At 44.9% G+C, this 23,694-nt stretch overlaps 1 protein-coding gene across 1 annotated transcript in view; it reads right to left on the bottom strand.

Annotated features, from left to right (window-relative positions):
- CDH13 (cadherin 13) overlaps nt 1-23,694 on the bottom strand; it is an 879,383-nt gene that overhangs the window by 20,080 nt on the left and 835,609 nt on the right. Inside the window, exons 12-13 of the mRNA XM_055000790.1 lie at nt 5,023-5,253; nt 379-597 (exon numbers count right to left, since the gene is read on the bottom strand). Coding sequence (XP_054856765.1) covers nt 379-597; nt 5,023-5,253 — 450 coding nt within the window. The remainder of the gene's footprint in view (nt 1-378; nt 598-5,022; nt 5,254-23,694) is intronic.

The following is a 23,694-nucleotide window of genomic DNA, read 5'->3' as shown; positions in this document are numbered from 1 at the left end:
TGGAGCGCAAGTGAACAGGAAGGAATACATGTGAGGGCCAAGCTACACATGATGAATGACACTTGAACGGCAAGTGGATTGAGTGGAGGGCAAGTGAACAGGGAGAAATACACTTGCTGTTCAAGTGTCATTCGTCATGTGTAGCTTGGCCCTGAGTCTGTTCACTTGTCATTCAAGTGTCATTCGTCACTTGTAGCTTGGCCCTTAGACCATGTCATCTGTCAGAAGTCACCCTCTGAGTGAAATTTTCTCTTTCTCCCTACCTCACGCCTCCCCGGAGGCTCGGGGGCTCCTCTAAAGGCTTGGAGACATGAGTCTAGCAAATCGAGCTACATTAGAACTTAAAGCCATTTTTTGAGGGGGGAGAGGAAAACTTACTGTGTAAACTGAAGAGCGAAATGAAGAATAGGGCCATGCTGATGTGAAGGGTGGAGGATGCGCTGCAGTCCATTTTGCTGTATTTCGTGCAGGAGCATACCTGCATTTTCAGTTCTATATTGTTAGTTAGAGGAGGCGTCCCAGAATCCGTCACTGAAATGGGGATATTGTAGTGGGACTTCTTCAAGTTCTGAGGCAAGATGACCTGGGCATGAGTATCTGACAGAAATCAGGAAAGGATAGTTAGGACAGTGGAGATTTACAAAGCTTGAGTAAGCCATGTCTAACATACAACGGTTACCTGCGGGAACCAGAGAGGAAAATGAGGCCTTCATGTACAGACAAAAAGATGGATTTTAAAGATCCACCATACAAGGACGTGACTGAATCTCTTATTGTGAATATGACATCCTGAAAATGTCAACAGCAATAGCTGTTGATTGAACTCAAGCACCTAGTTGTCATTGACCCCTGAAGATATTCAAAATATCTAGCCAGGAGGACCTCTTCTCCATGAACCGAGGTAATGTTCTTTAAAAGGACATTCAAGAGAGCAGCCGTCTCCTCACCTTGGAGTGATGGATTCTGTAATTTAATTCTACTTCATTTTTTTATCATGCTCTTCCTCTCGCAGGGTGATCCACACTGTTCTCTTGTCTCTGTTTTATTCTCACCACAACCCCGTGAGCCTAATGAAGAGTGTCTGGCTCAAGGTCACTTAGCAAGCTCCAACCACTCTACAAAACTGTCTGCCATTGTGCAATACTTGTAGGATTTCTGTCTTTTTCCTTGGCTAAGAACCAAGGATCCTGGAGAAATGTAGTCCCATGCACACTAGTCCCGCACGCACTAAGGATTTTATATCAAAGAGCTGCTTTATTGCATCAAAGCAAAATCCATCTAGCCTTGTCTTCCATCTCCAGCAACAGCTAGTAAAATGCCTTTTGGAAGTTCACAAGCCGGGTATGAAATCACCCTTTCTAGGTTGTCTGACCCCGACTCTAGGGATTCTCTGTGTTCAGAGATTGTATTTGTGGCTGTCACGAAGGAAACATTTCCCAAATTCTTTATTAGGAGCCACCTAATCCCAGGACCATTGCCACATCTTATGGTAGTAGAGGGTGATTAAATGGCAACTGATTGGAGTCATGACATCTAAAATCAATTTCAAACCGATTGAAATTAGCATGCACCATGATGCAGGGAACTGAACGCATGAATTTCAGCACATCGTTACATTTTTGCAATGGATCCTAAACAAGACAAATCGAATGTGCCCCCTCCCCACTGCCGCTTGTTTCATTATACAACACACAGGCCTGGGGTGGAGGAGTCTGTCAATGGATGTTTGGGGACTGCATGAGGGACATCTATGCTAGAAGGGGGGATCAGTAGAAATCCCCTCCCATATAAACAGCGGTGCAACCAGGACCGGTGCCAGAGTTTCTGGTGCCTGAGGCCGGGGGCAGCTTCAGGGCTGTTGGCGCCCCCATGTATACCCAGATTTCATGATGTCATTGCGTGTGATGTCATAATGCAGCATGCCACTGCAAGCTGGCCCCATTGGCACGGCAGGCAGCTGGGACGGCACGCAGGTGGCCTCCCAGCCCTACCACTCAGTTGCCCCATGTCACCCTGGCAGCCTGCTGCACCTGGCCCGCAGCTGTGTGCAGGTGGCAGCAGCATGGGGCAACTGAGCGGAAGGGCTGGGAGGCTGCCTGCTCAGACTGCCTCGCACTCCTGCCACCAGCACGCACTCCCAGCTGGGCGCAGCAGCTGCAAGCCAGGGACAGCAAGTGGCTGGGGCAACACGCAGGCGGCTTCCCAACCCTCCCAGTGAGCCACCAGTGCTGCCGCCACCAACTCCATGGCATGTGCCCCCACCTTCGGCACCCCCTCCGGCACCTCAGTGCTCAAGGCAGCTGCTGGACCTGCCTCCATGGACGGGCCGGCCCTGGGTGCAACTTGTGCAAAGAAGAAAGGGAGTTCTTTGCCTTTGGTCCTGGTGGGTCACTTGCCATTCAGCGCCGTTGGCATTGGCAAGGATTCTTGCAGCAGTGGTTCAGACCTGACTTCACTTGGGCATCTGGACTGGCGCTTTGCCCTGCAAGTAGAGCTACGGAAACTGCTGCAGCATCTGGGTCAAGAGCTGTCATCCATGTCTGATATGATTGTGCTCCATACAAATCTGATTCCCCCCCCCCCGAAACTGCATCAGAAAATTATTTCTGAACCATTCCTAAAACTCTATTAAGGCTAGAACATCTGTGTTTGCAGGCGTAATTAAGCCAGTAGAAAAACGTGAATGGCTTTATCCCCACTCGTAATTTCCTCTCAATAGAAACCAGCAGTTGTGCTCATTGCCCCATTGTCTGGAATTACGGCAATGCACCCAGCGGTCCCTGTTTCCCACAGCTCCATTTTTTGCCCATTGAAGTTGTGGCAGAATTCCCATTCGCTCCAACAGCACAGGATTCAATGCACCGGTTGCCAGTGAAATAAATGCTACTCTTTGGAGGATCCTCAATAGAAATCTGTCTGCTTCAGCCTTCTTGGAGTAATTGAATTTGTGGACAGTTTTATGACTGAGAAAATCGCAAATCTCTATCAAGGAAACTCTGGCCAGCATTTCAGTGTTATGGCTGGGGGCGATGCTTTCAACAGCACTGGAACATTCTTATCCTCTCGACTCTTCTTCTGCAACTTAGATTGAGCTGGACTGCCTTCAGATGCTCTGTCAACACCTTGGTCCCCCTTTCAAACGAACCTAGGAGGCTTTGTTACTTTTCACACAAAGCTGCAAACTTGAGTGAAGCAGGAACCTGGCACATTTTCAACAAGGGCTGGGGGTTGGTTTGGGTTTCTTTATTTTTTCCTCTGAAGCAAAAGGTGAATCCCAGAAGGAACCTAAGCAAAGTTTTTAAAAAGGGGGAAATACTTTGAAGCAAAGTTTGCTTGCCTTTGGCACATGGTATTGGCAACACTTTCTGTTCTATTGGCCCCAATTCAAGGACACTCGTCAACGTGCACTACACGCTCTGTGGACAGGCTGCTTTATTTCAACACACTACAGAGTCCTTGTTTTGTCAGAGAACAACAGGAGGACTTTGTATCACAATGCGATGGGAGTTTTGTGCCTCTCAGATGCACACTGGCTCTTTTCTGTTTGCAGCTATAGCATCCAGGGAGAATTGGGTTAGCTGCCTCCACTGCTATTTTTGCCTACTCCAACCATTCACTGGAACCCTTATTGGCTCCATTGTAAAAAATCACGTTACTTACACAGCTAAATCCAGAGGAGTTGGCCCAGTTAGTCTGTAGTAGCAAAACAGAAAAGAGTCCAGTAGCACCTTTAAGACTAACCAACTTCATTGTAGCATAAGCTGTCGAGGACCACAGTTCTCTTCGTCAGATGCATGGCATTTTTACACAGCTAGATGTAAGTTTCACAATGAGAGCCTCATGGGGTGGCTTGATGGTGTGAAAACAGCAGGGGGGGGTACAGCTGTTTCTCCCTGCATGCTGTCCTTGCAAGCAGAAAATAGCCGGTGTACATCCAGGAGGCACAAAACTCCCATCGCATTTGTCACACAAAGTGCACATGCTGTTTCCCAATGGACAGTACAACTTTGTAACATTAGATGTAATGCAAGCATTGCCCATGCAGAAAGGCAAGGCTCCCGACTCACCAGGGGGGGCCCGTTTTGCCACCGCCGGGCCGGGCGGGAAGCTTGCTGGCGGCCGCCATGGCCGGGGGCCATCCCAGAATCCTCCACACGTCCCTCGACCAATCAGTTTGAATCCCAGGCGCTCAATCCCGGGCGCCCAGATTCAGAGCCGGAGGTGGAGCCGGCCAGCGGACCGCAGACCTGCGGCGCCCTCTCTGGTCTGGCGGGCGGGTATAAATTCCGGTGCCTCGCCCACCGCCCTCTCTCTTCGGCGCCGGCCTCGGACTGCTCCAGCTTCAAACACCCTCCCACCTCTCCCTATTTCTTAGTTCATCACGTCACAACTTTGTAGGCGGTTGGCATTGGATCAGATCCCATTTGGGGGAGTCTGGGCCTGTGCGCACAGGCTCCCCATTAAGGGGATTTCCTTAAGGAATCTTGGGAGTGAGCTGTGAGGGGCATGCCCAGCTCGGGGGCTGCCAGAGCGTGCCCACTCCCAGGAGTCACCAAGGGGTGTACACTGGGTGATCTCCCCGCTTAATGCCACTCCTGGTTTCCCCCCTCAGCCTGGGTCTGAGGGGGATGGGGATCATCAGCTGACAGGCCGGTCACCCGATGTTGGTTGGGTCTGATCCAGATGCTGCGCCAATACTCCTTACTTGCTGTTACAATAAAGTTGTGGCCTTGTTTGCTCCAGCTTTATGTGTGTCTGAGTCTGTTACCAAGCTGCGTGCTTCCCTCACAGCCTTCAACCATAGGCGGCAACAGGGACAGCTGCAGTGCAAGGTGAAACGTGTGTGAATTGGAACTTATTTTCCAAATCACTTTACTACAGCAGGTCCCTGCCTTTTGGGTGAAAATAGAGCATCAAGATGTTTCAGATAAATAAAAATATTGGCTCATATTTGGAGATGGACAAAAGGTGAGAAGAAACGAGAGGAAAATTTGTAAGAGCAACGGTGTCTAACAGACTTACTGTTAATTCTGGTGATTTTCCAGACTTTCTCTTGACCAGATTGCTTGCTGAGCTCAAATTTGAATGGCTCCGTGTTGGGGTGGAGATCCTTATCCAAGGCTCCAAGGATGACCTTCACGTCTTTCAGGTCTTCACAGACCATTGCCATCATTGGATAAATGGAGGGAGCGTTGTCGTTCACGTCTTCCAAGGTGATTTGCAGTGTCCCCGTGCCTGTGGCCGGAGGGTTACCTACGGAAAAAGTAACCAGCATTTATGAATGGGCCATTATAGATACAATAAGTAGAGCTTGTAATATTTATTTAAAACAGTTCAGTCCTGCTTCTTAGCCGTTATACTCTCGAGGCAGCATCTAAATAAAGAATCGAAGCCAATAAAACGATCATTAAAATACTAAAAAGCAGGTGGCCTTATGAGAGCAGCGATAAAGTATCAGCAAAACCATCATTACAGCCAGAAGCCATAAAACCATCCAAAAGTTAATACTCACAGCCTAAAAACTCATTAAGAAATGCAAGGAATGACATAAAATAAATGACTGAACCAACAGGAAGAGGAGGAGGAGGGAAACGAAAGCACCCCACCTCAGACACTCAGCAGGAAACCCAAGCAAACAAATCCTCACAATTGATTTACTTATTTTTATTTTATTCCGTTTATATCCCGCCCTCCCCGCAAGCAGGCTCAGGGTGGGTCACAACAAAAACAAGTCATACATAGATAAAATATGTAATAAAACAAGTAAATCACACAAAAACAACAATTCATGGCATCAATCATGAAATCTAAAAAGCTGTATTCCTTCTTAAAATATAAAAGGCAAACTGTGTTCCCAACGACTTACTTTTTATCCTGGCGCAGGCACAATGAGTTGTCAGCAGCACCGCGCCTGCACCAGGATAAGCCCAGAAAAGCAGCAGCCAAGACCTCTGTGGCGCGGCCCTCCTAAGGAGGCCTCCAGAGGGCCGTGCCAACTGGGCGGCCTTCTCTATCACTGTGGGGCCTTGGGAAGGCTGCAGCACGTACTGGGCCTCCCAAGGCCCCACAGTGATGGAGAAGACAGTAAGGTGGTGCGGCCCTCTGGAGGCCCGGGAAGGCCCAGAGTGGTGGCCCAGCCCTTTGGAGGCCGTTTTTACAACAGGCCTGGTTGCTAGTGAAACTATAAAGTGCAGATAGTGAGATGGATTTTTGTACAGTTTTTATCCAACACCTGAAACACATCAGGCCTGGCTCAAAGAGTGTTTTCGTTGTAAGAGAATTTCGGAATTGAGGTGCTGCTGCAGAGAAAGTCCTGGGTATAATTAAGCCATTCATACATGGATTGTACATGTTGGGGCTTCTTTTGATGAACAGATTATTTTGTAAATATTATCTGCAATTCAATAGTCTCCCCCCCTCACAATACTGCAGCATTATTTTAACTACCTCCACATTCTATCACTTCAGCATCTGAAATCTGTCAATACAACCCAGTTCCCCCTCTGTCCCAGTTTGACCCGCAAGATGGTAATTTCCGTATCCGTTTGACTGTGAAACTGGGTCAGAATTGGATAGAAGGTTAATAGGAATTTCATTCACTGGCTTAGAATCCTCAGCTCTCATTAAACTTACATGCCCATAACACGAGTTCTGTATATGCAGAAAAGATGGACACATAATTAAGCTTTGCGTTGGGTAGATTTGTTGCAGGATTCATCAGCCGGGATTGTCCTATTCAATCAAACTGCACCCAAGTAAGAGTTCTTTTTTAAAAATTATTATTATCATTATTATCATCGTCATCATCATCATTATTATTATTTATTAACAACAACAACGACAACAACATTTCTAACCAGCCCCAAGCAGGCTCAGGGCGAGGTACAACGTTTATAAAAACACAATACAATATAAAACAATGGTTCATATCATAAAATCAACAATTAAACAGATATTAACTGTCCCAAGATGGGGTCGATTCCAGGTTCCTGCCCATCAACATACAGGAGGAGGGAAGCGGAGAGATAACGTACTGCAACCCATACATGGGTCAGCTAATGAATGAGCACTACATAGCCCCATGCTGTGCCCATATGTCGGCCAGCCAGCCAGTGGATGCTATATAACCCCACAGTGGGAGACCGGTGAGAGGCTCAGTGAGGATCTCATGCTGGCCTCCACCATACGCCTGGTGGAACATCTCCGTCTTACAGGCCCTCCGAAATGATACAAGATCCTGACGGGCCCAGGTGTCCTCAGACAGAGAGTTCCACCAGGTTGGGGCCAGGACCGAAAAGGCCCTGGCCCTGGTCGAGGCCAACCGAGCCTCCCTGGGGCCAGGGACCACCAGCAGATGTTTTCCAGCTGATCGGAACGTTCTCCAGGGTACATATGGGGGGAGGCATATGTAACATGACGGATCAGGTATCAGGCACAGGAGAAGACACTTCATGCGCATCGCTGTCTCTTGGCCTTGTGAACCCACTGCTGTTGCACATAATGCATTCTTGTCCATCCAGCTACTTATACCACGAGCCCAGCTGGGAGACAACAGCTATTATGACTCTACCACACTCTACAGCAATGCCACTTTTAGTTCAGATTTGAGTAGGCAAATAGGGCTGGGCAGTGGAGGGTGTCAAAAAAGCTTCCTTATACAAAACATGGTGCGCTATCCCTAGACATCCGGCAATGTACTTTATGTCTGTGCCGAGAGATAGCCAGGTAGAAGGACTGAGGGGGTCGCCAACACACCATGCGGGCGCTGCAACCTTTTAGCCTTGGGTCTGGAAGGGACGGAGCTCTGGGAGATGCTGCCAGAAGCATTTGTGATGCAGACATCCGTCTTCTGGGATTGGAGCCGAGACCAGCACCTCATTCCTTTTTGGTCAACAAATAGCTGACAGGCGGTAATAACTTCCTGTCACTTTCCAGAGTTGATCCAATGACCTTATACTCAGGTGAAAAGTGTGATTTCTCATTACTTTTCTTGTTGGGCATATGAGATCTCTGCGCAACCACTGCTTGCAAAGTAAAGACATGTCATTTCCACCAATTACTCCATCTCAAAAAGGGGGGGGAGTCTTTTGATTTTACAGTTTTGATTTTAGAGTCACCTTTGGAGAGGGGATACATTTCCAACATAGGCTGAATCCACATGTCCAGGCATAGCCCTAAACTATCAGAACCATAGCGTCTTCCTGGCACGATTTCTGACATCATCGCACCATGATTCTGCTCTCAACCATTTCTGCATGGGTTGTTGTTGTTCTTGTAAAAGTCCCCACTGATAAATAACACCAGGCAGAAGGACCCCAGAACATTGCGAGGAAAATCCCCGTACCTTGAACTGGTTCTTTAAATAGACAAAGGAATGAAAATAAATCGCCATGGCCCAGCAGCTCTGGGGCAAGCTGGGGAGCTCAGCCCATGCCCCACCATGCTCTAGCAGTGATCACAGGGCCAAGCTACAAGTGACGAATGACACTTGAATGGCAAGTGTATTTCTCCTTGTTCACTTGCCCTCCACTCAATCCACTTGCCGTTCAAGTGTCATTCGTCACTTGTAGCTTGGCCCACAGTCTTTTGCTGTCCACTGCTGTTGAAACTCAATTTATTCCCCTTTCCTGATTGGACTAGCCAGAGTCACCTCACCTACCACTGGGATACAGCAAGTTCAGCCCTAGCTGTCTTCGAACAGCAGCGGTGGCTAGGCTAAATGGATTCTGGCATCACAGACTGGTGGCCCTTCCCATGTGTGTATACAGTGCCAGCAGGTTGCAGCTGACTTATGGTGACCCGGTAGGGTTTTCAAAGCAAGAGATGAACATGGTGGTTTGCCATCGCCTGCCTCTGTGTAGCAACCCTGCCGTAGTGGTCTCCCATCCAGGTACTAACCTGGGCTGACCCAACATAGCTTCCAAGATCTGACGAGATCAGGCTAGCGGAACCATGAACATCTAGTATGTTTGTCCCAAATCAGGGTAACAGAAGTGAGGTGCTGAAGGGAGACAGTTGCCTACCAAAAGAGGAAAAGCCTTGTTCCGTTTTATCTATAGTGTAAAAGATACTGCTTGCAGACATGTTTTATTACAGAGACTGGGGGCCAAAATGTGCCTTGCTCCAAGGCCCAAAGGATGAAACTTGCGCTCAGTTTTTGCTTTCTACCAGAGGATCTACAAACTAATAAAACATTGGCTGTGAGGATGAAAAACAGTATCTCAGTGGTGATGGCTCATTTATTACAGTCACAAATATATAACAGAGACTGAATTGTCAAAAGTTTTGCAGTTTCTCTCACTCCCCCCATCACCAGAAGGGTAAGGGTTGACTTCCTTTTAATGAAAAAGAAATTATTTTTCACTTTTGCAGGACTAATTGAATTTTCAAAAAGGCTCCCATACATTTCTTTTTTGTTCTTGATATATTATTCAGCCAAGTCAGAGAGTAGAATGGATGAAAAGACATTTGAATATTTGAAATGTGATCATAGGAGTCAGCTTTTCATATGCTTAATTAAAACACTATCTTTAATTCAGAGTATATTACTTCCGCACTGGGCTGATAATGTTTTGTGCTCTCTTCTCTTTATCTTATATTGAAAATACTTCTTTTTGAAATTAAGAACCCTATGGCATTATGAACACGTCCTTATTTTGTCAGATCTAGATATGGTTTTCATTTCTTTACCTTGTTTACTTGTCATCTGTTCCCCGACGTTTTGGGATACCTTAGCACAATCCAAAGAGGAGAAAATTGCCCCTTGCCCATTCTGGTGACCTGTTCTACCATGCTGATTATTTATAACCGATTACACAAAATATACCCACATTTCCAGAGAAAAACAAGCAAATGTCAAGGTCATAAACTGAAGCTGCTTAACAACTTTGCTGTAAGAAATACATCAAAACAGAAGCTTGGAATAAATGGTCACAGTCGGGGCTGAATTAACCGCTAAGTTAAGTATGTTCCAGCCAAATTACTCATTCTGTCTCAGTATACAAAATGAACGTTGCAAATGGCAACCAACTAAATAGCTTTTTAAAAAACCACACAAGATTTATGAAATATATAGAAGGCAGGTTAATCAAGTCAACATGAAGAGCAAGTGAAATAGTTTCTTAAGGAAACCAGAGAATTTTCTTGTCTCAAGTAACATTCAGGGCAGCCATACAACGGAAAAGACTTTGTCGATTAATTGGATAAGTTTTACAGTTCCAGAGGAGTTAGCTGTGTTAGTCTGTAGTAGCAAAATAGTAAAGAGTCCAGTAGCACCTTTAAGACTAACCAACTTTATTGTAGCATAAGCTTTTGAGAGAGACAGCTCTCTTCATCAGATGCATCTGACGAAGAGAGCTGTGGCTCTTGAAAGCTTATGCTACAATAAAGTTGGTTAGTTTTAAAGGTGCTACTGGAGTTTTACAGTGTGATCCTATGAAGAGTTACACCAGTCTAAGCCCATTAATTTCAATGGGCTTACACTGGAGTAACTCTTCATAGGATTGCATTGTTAGTCAATTAAGTGTAAGGCATAGGAGAAAAAGCAGTTATTGTTTAAGAAGCAGTATCCCCCCTTCTATCTCAGAGAGGAACGTGTGCCGCAGAAGAGGGTACATGATGCCATCTTCAGCTTTGAACTAATTATTTGTATTTGTAAATATCCTATTATTAACAGCTTTGCTCAGGTCTTGTAAACTATACTGATAGAGTTCCTTTAACTGGAGATGCCCGAAATTGGACCATCTGCTTTCAAAATATGGGTTGTACAACTCAGCCATGTCCCCTTCTAACTGATGAATTAATTAAACATGACAGCCCTATTAATACTATCTTATACAATACTGTTGCTCTGACCTGGATAGCCCAGGCAAGCCTGATCTCGTCAGATCTCAAAAGCTAAGCAAGGTCAGCCTGGGTTAGTAATTGGATGGGAGACCTCCAAAGAAGACCAGGGTTGCAGAGGCAGGCAATGGCAAACCACTTCTGTTAGTCTCTTGCCTTGAAAAACCCATCACGGGTCACCATAAGTCAGCTATGACTTGAGGGCAGTTTCCACCAACAACAACTTTGGGTGCAACTGGCTCCAACCAACAGCTGAGTTAAGCTGATCTGGTCAGATTAATTTTGGCAAGTCAATGGCAATTTAAAGTGCCAAGTCTTGTAACCCAAGAGGAAAAATCGGTGGATGTGCCGTACATAGTACCTCATAGAGTAACACAGGTAAAATCTCCAGGTCCCTGCTTCTAAAGCGTTTGTAGGAAAGGGAGAGAAACAGAAAGCAAACCAGGGATAATATCGGGGAAATGCCATAAAATTTGCCCTAAATGTTCAGAATCAGAAAGAATATTGCAGGGGCCGGTGGAAAAAAAGAACACAAGTACAATAGAGATCTGACTATAGTTATGCAGAAAAGCAATTCCAATGAATAGTGGATGGTAGCTAATAACATTTAATAGGACAGCCAAGGAACAAAGCATGGCTAATCAAAATAGGATCAATTAATAGAAAAATAGCAGCTTCACAAACAAAAGAACGTGAATCCTGTGGGACACTGTTATTAATAAGGCTGAACATTTTGCTATGATGGGGGGGGGGGGGGCGGAAATCTTGCAGCATCAAAAAGCCCGTGTAATATATCAAATCATTTTTTTTCCCTGTTAGGGACTTCAGACTGCTAGTTCTTTGTGGCTGGCATAGCCTCCGAGCGTTTATCTAAATCCTTTTTGTATGAGAATTTCTTATCAGAGGCAATTAGAAAAAGGGAAACTTTAATCAGAATTTCCAAATTACTCTGGAAGCCCATCTTTCAGCGAGGGCTATTATCATGTCACAGGAGAAGGGTGGTGGGGGGGATGACCCTCAACCGTATTAATGGATGATACTAAAGAACTTTTCTTAAAGCTGCAGTACAGCTCAAAGCCGAAATAAACTTAAGAAGCATAAATTTCTGATTTCATTCTCATATTGCCCGTGGAAGGAAAATTGTGCTTTCCTACAGACTTGGAAGGACCGTGGCATGGTGGTCAAACATCGGCGCTGCACGGAGCTGGTCCTGGTTCTATCCTTGGCACCGTCAGTTAAAAGGGTCAGGTCAAAGGTCACATGCAAGGCTCCCATCTGAGACTCTGAAGAGAGGCTGACGGGCAGACGAGACAAAATTGACCTCAATATACCTATGGTTGGACGCGGTATAGGGCAGCTTTATAGTACTCATTTGAGAAGATTGGAGGTGTATAGGGCATCAAATCAGGGGCCAGGACGGTCATTTGGTCGTCTATTAAGCTAAACTGTTTGCCACAGTCAATTTCGTACTTACAGCAGCCCTCAAAAGAGGATGTCAAGAGTTTGTGGAGACGGCCAGCTTTCCTTTCCTTTCCTTTCCTTTCCTTTCCTTTCCTTTCCTTTCCTTTCCTTTCCTTTCCTTTCCTTTCCTTTCCTTTCCTTTCCTTTCCTTTCCTTCTTCTATCTTGTCTTGCCTTGCCTTGTCTTTTGGTGGTAACAACAATCCTTTATTGGGTGACTAAAAAGATTCCTATGAAGAGAGAACTTGTCCATGCAGCACCAAAGAGGTTGAATCAGTTGAACATGTACTGTTTTATTGTTTCTTCTTCTAATAATAATAATAGATTTATATACTGCCCTTCAGGATGACTTAACACCCACTCAGAGCGGTTTACAAATGTATGCTACTATTATCCCCACAGCAACAATCACCCTGTGAGGTGAGTGGGGCTGAGAGAGCTCCAAGAGAGCTGTGACTGATCCAAGGTCACCCAGTTGGCTTCAAGCAGAAGAGCGGGAAATCAAACCCCGTTCTCCAGATTAGAGTCCCGCGCTCTTAACCACCACACCAAACTGGCTCTTTTATCAAGAAGTTTGTTTAAATATAATTTCCCCTCTGTTTAAGAAGTATCCTGGATGTTCTGACGTTGATATTTTAAAGAAGCTTTTAATGGGCGTTAACCAACATGTTATGAAGAGCCCCATGGCGCAGAGCAGTAAGCTGCAGTACTGCAGCCCAAGCTCTGCTCATGACCTGAGTTCTATTCTGGTGGAAGCCAGATTCAGGTAGCCGGCTCAAGGCTGATTCAGCCTACCATCCTTCCAAGATCGGTAAAATGAGTACCCAGTTTCCTGGGGGTAAAGTGTAGATGACTGGGGAAGGCAAAAGACTCAGTGCTTGCACACCTTTACCTTTTACCAACAGGTTACTATTAGCCATGCTAATTTTTTTCCTGCTGCCTGTAGAATTCGTCATGTAATTTTATGTACAGATTTTAAATCTTAACTATTGGTCATTGGTCGGACCAATTGTTGACCTTATTATTATTCTTTTTAGCTTGTTCTGATTTGTACTGGTCAAAGGCCGAATAAATAAATTGATTGATAAATTGATATTGGGTTATTTATTATCACACAATTCACAGCATCCTCCAAGGATGGTGGGGTTTGGAGAAGGGTATAATGCCATGGAATTTACTTTTCAAAGCAGCCATTTTCTCCAGGGGAGAGCACGGAGATGAGTCATAATTCTGGGAGGCATCCAGGCCTCACCTGGTGGTTGGAAACCCTACCTGCCCCTCAGACAAGAATCCCTCTTGGCTCACACCCAACAGACCCGGCTCCTACATAATGTGAAAGTCAATCATACAGGTTGTCTAGCTCCCTGACCCCCAAGAATTTTGTCCCTCTAAGTCCTCCTTATTGGTAGCACTCCAAATAGCCATGACATTTAAAACTTTTAGAAATAAACAACAGTGTCATTGTTTGAATTTTAAACCAACGATAACAGAGGTAGAACAGGGCAGATAACACAATAGACTTGAGATAATACAGAGGTCTTTGGCTGATGTCTACCAGGCCACAAATGGGGCACAGACCACCAACTGGGGTCCTCTGTTATTTGTTCAGCAGCTAATTCCCCAGCAGTCATCTTTTTGCTGAACACAAAAAAAATATCCCTAACCCACAATTTGGAAAGCTTCATTTTGCCACATTAATAAAAAGCCACTCCAATGCTCCTTTGTACATTTTGATGCTTTATGTTCCAACCCCAGTTATGTTGGCAGCTGCTCCAAAGGAGACAATGGAATTTGTTCTGAATTCGCTGCAGTGTATCTCAGAGCACAATTTGGGCCTGCAATGACCTCTGCAACTTTGAGCATTGGCTTGGTTTTTCCTTCTTCCTCAGTTCTCTCATTTGCTCTTAGCTTTGCTGTTGCTTTGAAGAGAGGTGACGGCTGGTGCCTGGTACAGCACAGCCTGCCAATTGCTTCCCTGCCTTCCTTTTATATATGTAACTAATATCATTGTGAAAGAGAAAAATGAAAGAGCGCTACAGAAAATCCAAAGACAGGTCTGAGCCTGAGACACAGCTACCTAATCTAACCTCTGGGCAGACCATCAAGATGGCATTTCTTTTTTAAAGTAAGGCCTGATAAAACAACACATTAAGAACATGTGGCCAGAGGCTCTCAGCTTGCATAGAAGGACTAACAATGAGGAGGGGGAGAAATGGTTCCTGAGCGAGCGCATCATGCCCAGGTGCATCCACACAGCCTGCAAACACTAACCAGAGACCTTTGCAGGAGCAACCTAATTTGTTTTGGAATAAATGATTTTTGCTACCTGAAGCGCTTGATTAAAAAAACATGAGGCTCAACACTAAGGCAAGGAGTGGAATCCCAAAATCTCTCCTCTATCTGGGTCATTCTCATGTACAGATGAAGGACAGGCTCACCAGATGCCACCGCCATGTCCACTGGGTACTGGGATGCTGTCGATGCCCCCCCCCCATCCCATCCAGAAGAGCATGGTGCAGGCCTCCAGCTGGCCAGATGAATGGCCGTACAAGTCCTGTATCACTGCTGACTGGCTATAGGGGTAGGGGTATGTTTGCTAATTTCCAAGCGGGACCTGGATTTCTCCTGGAATTACAATTGATCTCCAGATGACGAAGTTCAGTTCCTCCAGAGAAGACGACTGCTTGGACTCTATGGCATTATACCCTGCTCCCTCCCCTTCTCAAACCCTGTCCTCCCCTGGCTTCAGCCTCAGATCTCCAAGAATTTTCCAATTCTGAGTTGGCAGCGCTACATAGGGGCATGGGTGTGTGTGTGTGGAAACTCCAACTAGCTGATGGGAGCTACAGGCAAGGAGAGGGACTGGGAAAGCCATAACAGAGAGCCAAGTGACGCCTGACACAGGTTGGACACTTGTCAGCTTCCCTCAAGTTTTGATGGGAAATGGTCTTGAAGCTTGGCTCTCCATTTAATTGAAGTTTACAGAGCGGCAGTTTATGGGAGGGAGAACATGTGGTTGGGAGGGGAGTGCAGGCATCGGGCTCTCGGCAGGCGCCCCCCTTACCTTCTGCTGTGTGTGTGTGGGGGGGAGGGGGGTTCCTGTAAACTTCAATTAAATGGAGAGCCAAGCTGCAAGACCAGGACGCCTACATTTCCCGTCAGAACTTGAGGTAAGCTGACAAGTGTCCAACCTGCATCAGGCATCACTTGTAGCTTGGCTCAGAGCCTCTCAAAGGAAAGAGTGAGAAGGAAACGAGCAAAGGCCAGAGCCAGTTCAGGGCATAGCCTGGCACAGGTAAGGCCCACTGGCTAAAAGAGATGCTAGGGCTGCCCACAGTTTGGGCATGAGCTAACAGGGAGGGGGTTAAGTGAAAGACCAGAAGCCTAGGCTAAGAAGGAGCAATGGGCTTTTGAGAAGGGTGGGACCTCAGCAGGATATAATGTCATAGCCTCCACTTTCCAAAGCAACCATTTTCTCCAGGGGAACCGATCTCTGTAGCTTGGACATCAGTTGTAATTTTAGGAGAACTGCAGCCCCCTCTGGGAAGTTGACAATGCTAGCTCCTGTCTTTAAAAGACTGCAAAGAGAGAGAACAATTTGTGTAATTGCATCAAGATGGTCTTTTTGCAGTGTTTTATGGATTGCATGTCTGTGCCCACTGGTATAAAGGGTTCGGTCGCATGGATTCTTTCTGATATAAAAGGCTTGTGCAATGGATTGACAGGACTAAAGTTTTCCCTGATGTTTTTGGCTCCATGTTAACCCCTGCAAAAAGGGAATTCCAGAGTCAAGGTGCCACCACATAGAAGACCCTGTCTCTAGATCCCTCCCCACCTAGCCCCCACATCTGGGCCAAAGCCTATCTCTGGACATTACTGTGAATTTATCCTTACTTTCCTGTCTTCTTGAGTCCCCAATCTGACTAATGGATTTCTTATCACAAGATCCCCCCCCCCCCCATCTATGGAAGACTTAAAATCAAATCAATCCACTCTATACATTTTTAACCATCTCCAGTGACATGACATGCACCAATTTAAATTCATTTTGCTCACTTTAGAAAGAAACAGAACCATAGAACAAAACAATTTCTATTTCCTTTTTTGCCACACTCTACAATTTGTAAAAAAGGCTCTTGAAAATTACAATCGTTCATATATTTCAATAATGCGTGCAGATCCTATGTTTGAATAATTACACTTCAAAAGGCAAAGCTCTTATCAAATTGCTACTGACACGTGCCATCCATTTAAAATACAGTTTACTGCAAATTATTCCCCTCCCAACTCAACTTCTAAATCTAAGCTCATTGTGAGTAATTTAAACAATATTTTCGGTGCAATTCATATTTTACTAAAACTTAAACTGACAAGTAAAGGATGAGTATTCAATTTATTTTCCCCTCTCCAATTAATACAGCAATTAAAATAAAGGGTGCAAAAGCAGTCTAATTGGGTTGCCATGGCCACTAATTGTCTGATTTCTTTCCAAATAGTGTGTTTTAGGTGGAATCAATTTGCGGTAATTTAATTTCAGGCATCCTGATGTATATAAACAGGTTAAGGCATATGGAAAGACACACTCTTAACAGCGAACTATTATGCATCTCTTTGCTATGTTTGTTGCGCTGTTTCCCTCTCTGCTGTCAATTTCTTTTCATCGATACATCTGACATCAAAGAGGGAGGTTGAAAGGGAAGCTTCATTCGGCTTCAAGGGCTAATCTCACCAATATGAACATAAAAGGTTATATCTGCCGATCTAGAATAGTGTTGCATTAGTGAGAGCACCGAGACATACAAAGTCCCATCCTGTGTGAGTGTAAGGGTTTCCCCATCAACTTCAGTACTCAAGGTGTGTGACTTTATCAGCGATCAGCAAACCCCATAGCTCAGGTTATTCTTTTTAGAGCAACTGTGGAGAGGGGAATAGACTACCAAAAAGGAATTGGAAATTTGCTTGAATCCTCTGTGCTCGTGTGCCCTTGGTTGAGGCTGAGCTATGGGTGAGTTTCTTGCTGGTCTCCTGTTGTGGGGGAGGTAGTGAAACCTCCAACTTGGTTTTCCATTGGTGGACCACTGCTGTTCTTTAACCCCCACCCCAAGGAAGAGGTCTTTCCCATCACCTTTTTCCTGATCCATTTAATTGGTCATGCCAAGGATTTAAATCTGGGACCTTCAGAATATAAATTCCACATGCTACCACTAAAATTACCAGTTCAGAGCTGGGAAAATCCTGGAGATATAAGGGCACATTCTGGGATGGCAGAGTTTGGAGGGACCTCAGCAGGGTATAATGCTATAGAGTTCATCGTCCAATGCTGCCATTGGCTCCAGAGGAACTGATTTCTGTCGACTGGGGGTTGGACTAGATGACCCTAGAGATCCCTTCCAACCCTATGAATCCATGATTCTATGATTCTATGACTGGTGATCTAATCAAGGATTGATAACCTGAGATATGCCAATAAAGGCGTTGTTGTTGTTGTTGACTGGTGATCAGTTGTAAGATCTCCAGGTCCCACCTATGATTGTTTGAGCACTTCCAAGTGGATTTGTGCAATACAAGTGGAATGGAATGGAGCTATAATACTATTTATTGATTGTAAATATCACCTGTGAAATAATATAGGAACACTTGCACTTTATAGGAACACTTGCACTTTATTTATTTATTGGAATATATATTTCCCATCTCAAGAAGTAGTTTAACCTTGTTTATGCATATGCCAACTTACTATGAATTACCAGCATGAGCCACTTTAAGAAGGCTCATGGTCTTACATAACAACCAGAAGAGTTCCTGGTTATGTAAGCCGCATATTGTTTGTCTACACGGAAACATGCATATTAGCGTATGAATTTATTCTTGATGATTCCTAAGTGTATTGGATATTAGATTGTATGATTCTTTTAGAATGGCTCTTGAGTATATATTTTCAATTAATGACTCAGGGCCAAGCTACAAGTGACAAATGACACTTGAATGGCAAGTGTATTTCTCCCTGTTCACTTGCCCTCCACTCAATCCACTTGCCAGGCAAGTGTCTTTCGTCATGTGTAGCTTGGCCCTCAGTTTGTTCCTTGTGGTAAAAAAGATATTGGATTTTGTCCTTTTGACTTCCCACCTGGAGGTTGCAACCCGATCTACCACTGAGGGCCAAGCTACACATGACGAATGACACTTGAACAGCAAGTGGATTGAGTGGAGGGCAAGTGAACAGGGAGAAATACACTTGCTGTTCAAGTGTCATTCGTCATGTGTAGCTTGGCCATGAGCCACTGTGCTCCATCTCATAAAATCTTGGTTCATAATAAATGTGTTGGTCTTTAATGGGCTACAAGACTGTTTAAACCAATTGTACTCTTCCTTTTTTTTAATGAAAAAACATTTACAAGCTCAACACTCCATCACTTGGGAGGACAGGTTAACACACATTAAAAAACAAACAAACAGAGAAGCAGGATTATGATAAAAAGCACAAATTCATCCAGCAAATTGAGTAGATTCCAGTTTGGCCTTTTACAGTGAAATTCTAAGCAGAGTTACTCTAGTTTAAGCCCATTGAAACCAAAACTAAGGCTATCGTACTTTGGTCATATTATGAGAAGACAGGATTCTCTGGAAAAGTCAATAATGCTAGGAAAAGTAGAAGGCAGTAGGAAAAGAGGAAGACCTAAAACAAGATGGCTGGACTCAATAAAATAAGCCATGTCCTCCAGTTTGCAGGATCTGAGCAAGTCTGTTAATGATAGGACATTTTGGAGGTCTTTCATTCATAGGGTCACCATAGGTCGGAGGTGACTTGACAACACATAACACACACTCAAAGACTGGAGTAACTCTGTTTAGGATTGCACTGTTAACTGCAACTAATTGAGAATACAAAATAAAACTCCATAACTTGCAATCCTTAAAAGGATGGTCTTCTGTAGGTGATAAAAAGTCAAATATAGATGGGAAAAGACAGACTTCCTTTGGATATTGAAAATGGCCAGGTGTTCCTCTTAATTGTCTAACCCTCTTATGTTTTTTGCCTTCAGTTCTCCCACTTTCCATCCATTCCCAGATTAAATACGGTTTAATCCACTTTTAACGTGTTAACTCTGCTTCATGAAATTTCCCTCCGCATTTAATTTCTGCCTTAATAGATCGGAGCTGGCGTGCCCACATAAGCCCTTCATGATAATAATAAAAAATAAGCACACTACAGACAGAACCTTGACCTTTGCAGAAAGCAAGAGAGTACAAAGCAAATTAGGACATTCATTCAAAAGGGGAAATGTAGTTTTTTTTTTTAAAAAAAAGGAGATTCCGTCCAGAGAAAAGGTCGTATTTTATTATCTATGAAATTAAATACTGTGATCTATCATCGCCTCAATAGCAAAACAGTTTCCAATAAGAGGCTGAATGTTGCAAAGGCCAAGTACAAAGCTAACCTCTACTTCAAATGAAGGACAATCCACTCGTTCAGGGGTTGATAATGCTGTACACTGTGGGAGAAACCAGAGCCCTGCATATAGAAGATTCCCGGTTCAGTCGCTAACACCCTCGACTCGTAACCTTTGGGAGCTGCTGCCAACCAGCGTGGGAAGTATCAAGCACATATCTAGATCTGCTTTCTTAGGGCCAAACTACAACTGACGAATGACACTTGAACAGCAAGTGGATTGAGTGGAGGGCAAGTGAACAGGGAGAAATACACTTGCCATTCAAGTGTCATTCGTCACTTGTAGCTTGGCCCTCAGATAAGCTTGGAAACATATAAACAGTGCTGGGGCAAACCTCAGATAGGCCATTTCCACACGCCCTTAAAGGGATGGCCCACTCACCAAACTTTGGCCCCTTTTCCTCAGGAATCCAGACGTCTCCATTTTCAAAATATTTGCAGGCTGTTTGGAGGAAGCCTGCAAGCATTTTGAAAATGGAGACGTCTGGAGTCAAGGGGGAAAGCTGCCAGCATTCGGTGAGCAGGCCGTCCCTTTAAGGATGTGTGGAAAGAGCTTTAGAGCAGAATGACTCTTTTTCAGAGAAGCTTGGAAACATATAAACAGTGCTGGGGCAAACCTCAGATAGGCCGTTTCCACACGCCCTTAAAGAGATGGCCCACTCACGAAATGCTGGCAGCTTTTCCTCAGGAATCCAGACGTCTCTGTTTAGTTTTTTAAAATTTATTTTTTATTTTTATCATAGAAAAGCTAAAAGATAGAACAAAAGAAAGTGGAACATAACAAGAAGACAACTACAAAGAGCCAAGAATGGCCTACAAATCAAACTATAAAGTAAAAACAGTGAGAAACATAATAGGCATATTATTAATCCATAACAGTATTTTACCTACAACACTTCCTTCTTTATTATCAATCAACTTGTGGTATCAGTAATATCTTTTTTCAGTGAATCTCCTTGATATCTTATTTTTAAAAATCAAAACCACAAATCATTAATTCATTTTTCTTTGTCTCTTGCAGATAGTCCACAAAGGGTTTCCAATTTGCCATGAATATAGAGAGTGTTTTATCTCTAATTAACGCTGTAAGTTGGGCTATCTCACCTAAGTCCACCATTTTTCCAGTCCAGTCTTCCAATACAGGTAGCTTCTTGCACTTCCATTTTTGAGCATATATGAGCCATGCCGCTGTTATCATATATAAAATTAAAATACCATGTTCTTTTTTCAATTTATTGTCCACAATTCCCAACAAATAGAGCTCCATTTGCAAAACATTTGCATGCCGTTTGGCTTCTTTGTTTTCAGCAACTTTTCTGGAACACACTTTCCGTGGTCACAGAAAAGGCGACGAAAAAACGGAAGCCAAAGGGCATGCAAACGTTTTGCAAATGGAGACTTTGCCAGCATTCCGTTAGTGAGCTGTCCCTTTAAGGGGGTGTGGAAAGGGCCATAGGCTGGGGTAGGACTTCTAGCAGTTAGAGGGTGGGGCACTGTAACTTGTTTCTCAGGGCCAAGCTACAAGTGACAAATGACACTTGAACAGCAAGTGGATTGAGTGGAGGGCAAGTGAACAGGGAGGAATACACTTGCTGTTCAAGTGTCATTTGTCACTTGTAGCTTGGCCCTCAGAGCCAAGCTACAAGTGACGCCTGACACAGGTTGGACACTTGTCAGCTTCCCTCAAGTTTTGATGGGAAATGTAGGCATCCATGCAGCTGTAATGGAGAGCCAAGCTGCAAAACCAGGGTGCCTACGGGCCAAGCTACAAGTGACAAATGACACTTGAACGGCAAGTGGATTGAGTGGAGGGCAAGTGAACAGGGAGAAATACACTTGCTGTTCAAGGGCCAAGCTACACATGACGAATGACACTTGCCCTCCACTCAATCCACTTGCCGTTCAAGTGTCATTCATCATGTGTAGCTTGGCCCCAAGTGTCATTTGTCACTTGTAGCTTGCCCCTACATTTCCCATCAAAACTTGAGGTAAGCAGACAAGTGTCCAACTTGTGTCAGGCGTCACTTGTAGCTTGGCTCTCAGCTACCTCCTTGGACAAGCAGAAGTAGGGGATGGATTGGCGACTAAGGGCCAAGCTACACATGACGAATTACACTTGAACAGCAAGTGTATTTCTCCCTGTTCACTTGCCCTCCACTCAATCCACTTGCCATTCAAGTGTCATTTGTCACTTGTAGCTTGGCCCTCAGGCCACTGGGGCTAGCTCCCCCTGGTGGGTCACAGGTCCCTACAGGACTGCCATCGTTTTACCACTTTCAGGAAGCAGCTGCTCCAAGGCTTTGGAGAAGAGGAGGTTGAGAGGAGACATGATTGCTCTCTTTAAGTCTTTAAAAGACTGACACTTAGGGGAGGGGAGGGAAATGTTCCTGTTGGTAACAGAGGCTAGAACTCGAAACAATGGACTTAAACTACAGGAGGGAAGGTACCGACTGGATGTTAGGAAAAACTGGAGGTTAGGAAAAACTTAAGGTCCCACTGGACTCAAATCCTGCTGTTCTACTGCAGACCAACACATCCACCCACCTAAGCTATCCTGAAAATCTTGTTGGTCTCTAAGGTGCCTCTGGACTCAAATCCTGCTGTTCTACTGCAGACCACCAGGGCCACACACCTAAAACTATCATTCAACATGTTACTGCAAGCCCCTCAGGTTCAGTAGGGATTCCTGAACTCTCATGTTCCACCAGAATCCAGTAAACTCTATTTGTCACGAGCGGCTTGCTACACTGAGGGCCAAGCTACAAGTGACGAATGACACTTGAACGGCAAGTGGATTGAGTGGAGGGCAAGTGAACAGGGAGAAATACACTTGCCGTTCAAGTGTCATTCGTCATGTGTAGCTTGGCCCTGAGTTTACTGATGGCTGGGGAAGGAGTGTTACTTGTACCACATCCTGTGCAGTATTGTCCAGTGGTAAGAGCGCTAACTAGCCTTGGGCCAATCTAGATGTTCTCTTTTTTAAAGAGTTGAGATTGGGTTGCCCGCAGTTACACAGCAGCTGCAGGAAATGGCTCTAGACGCTGCTGTGGGAAAAGGAAGTATTCCTGCCTCCCCTCAGCCATTTTTACTCTGAAACAGCACTGGAGGAAGTTTTCTCTGTGGACTATTCTATTCTGTGCATATGAAACAGAAAAAACTGGGAAATACCCCTGACCTGGATAGCCCAAGAGAGCCTGATCTCATCAGATCTCAGAAGCTAAGCAGGGCCGGTCTTGGTTAATAATTGGATGAGAGACCTTCAAGAAAGACCAGAGTTACAGAGGCAGGCAAACGACCCCTGTAAGTCTCTTGCCATGAAAACCCTGCAAGGGGTCGCCATAAATCAGCTATGACTTGAGGGCACTCTCCACCGCCACCACCCAGTGCTGTTTTGGTGTGGAAATGGCTGTAGGGGAGCCCTTCCTCCCTTGACAATGGCATTCTGAGTCCAAATGGACCCAACTGTCAAATGTCTGGTTTGGCTGTCAAAAGGCATGCCTTTGTGGAGCTGAAGCCAGGGGAACTCTCTGCTGCCGCTTATCCTTTAGATGGTGAAGGACTGCATGTCTCTGATCTCAAGGACTGCATGTATCTGATCTCTGTGCAAGTATCTTGCTAAGGCACTTCAGAAAATATAGTAAATACTAATCTTAGGGGAAATGCAGAAAACGGGGCTCTCAGGAGCGAGTGGCAACTGCCCTTGAGCTGCAAGCTGCATTGGTCCCATATTTTTGGGATGGTGCTGAATATGAAGTGCTCTCTTGTCCTAGGCTTATGATGAACACAAAGATTGCATATAACTGAATTAGCCAATCCACCCAAAGCCTATTTCTTAGAAGTTGCCTTTGAGGTGTGCAGTCTGCCCAGCTGTCCATCACAGAGAAACGTCACCCATTCTCACTGTTTCCCCCACTATGTGCACGTTAGTAACCTAGGTATCAT

Source organism: Eublepharis macularius, chromosome 16, assembly GCF_028583425.1.
Source record: "Eublepharis macularius isolate TG4126 chromosome 16, MPM_Emac_v1.0, whole genome shotgun sequence".
NCBI classification, from domain to species: domain Eukaryota; kingdom Metazoa; phylum Chordata; class Lepidosauria; order Squamata; family Eublepharidae; genus Eublepharis; species Eublepharis macularius.
This window is presented reverse-complemented; position numbering and strand designations above follow the sequence as displayed.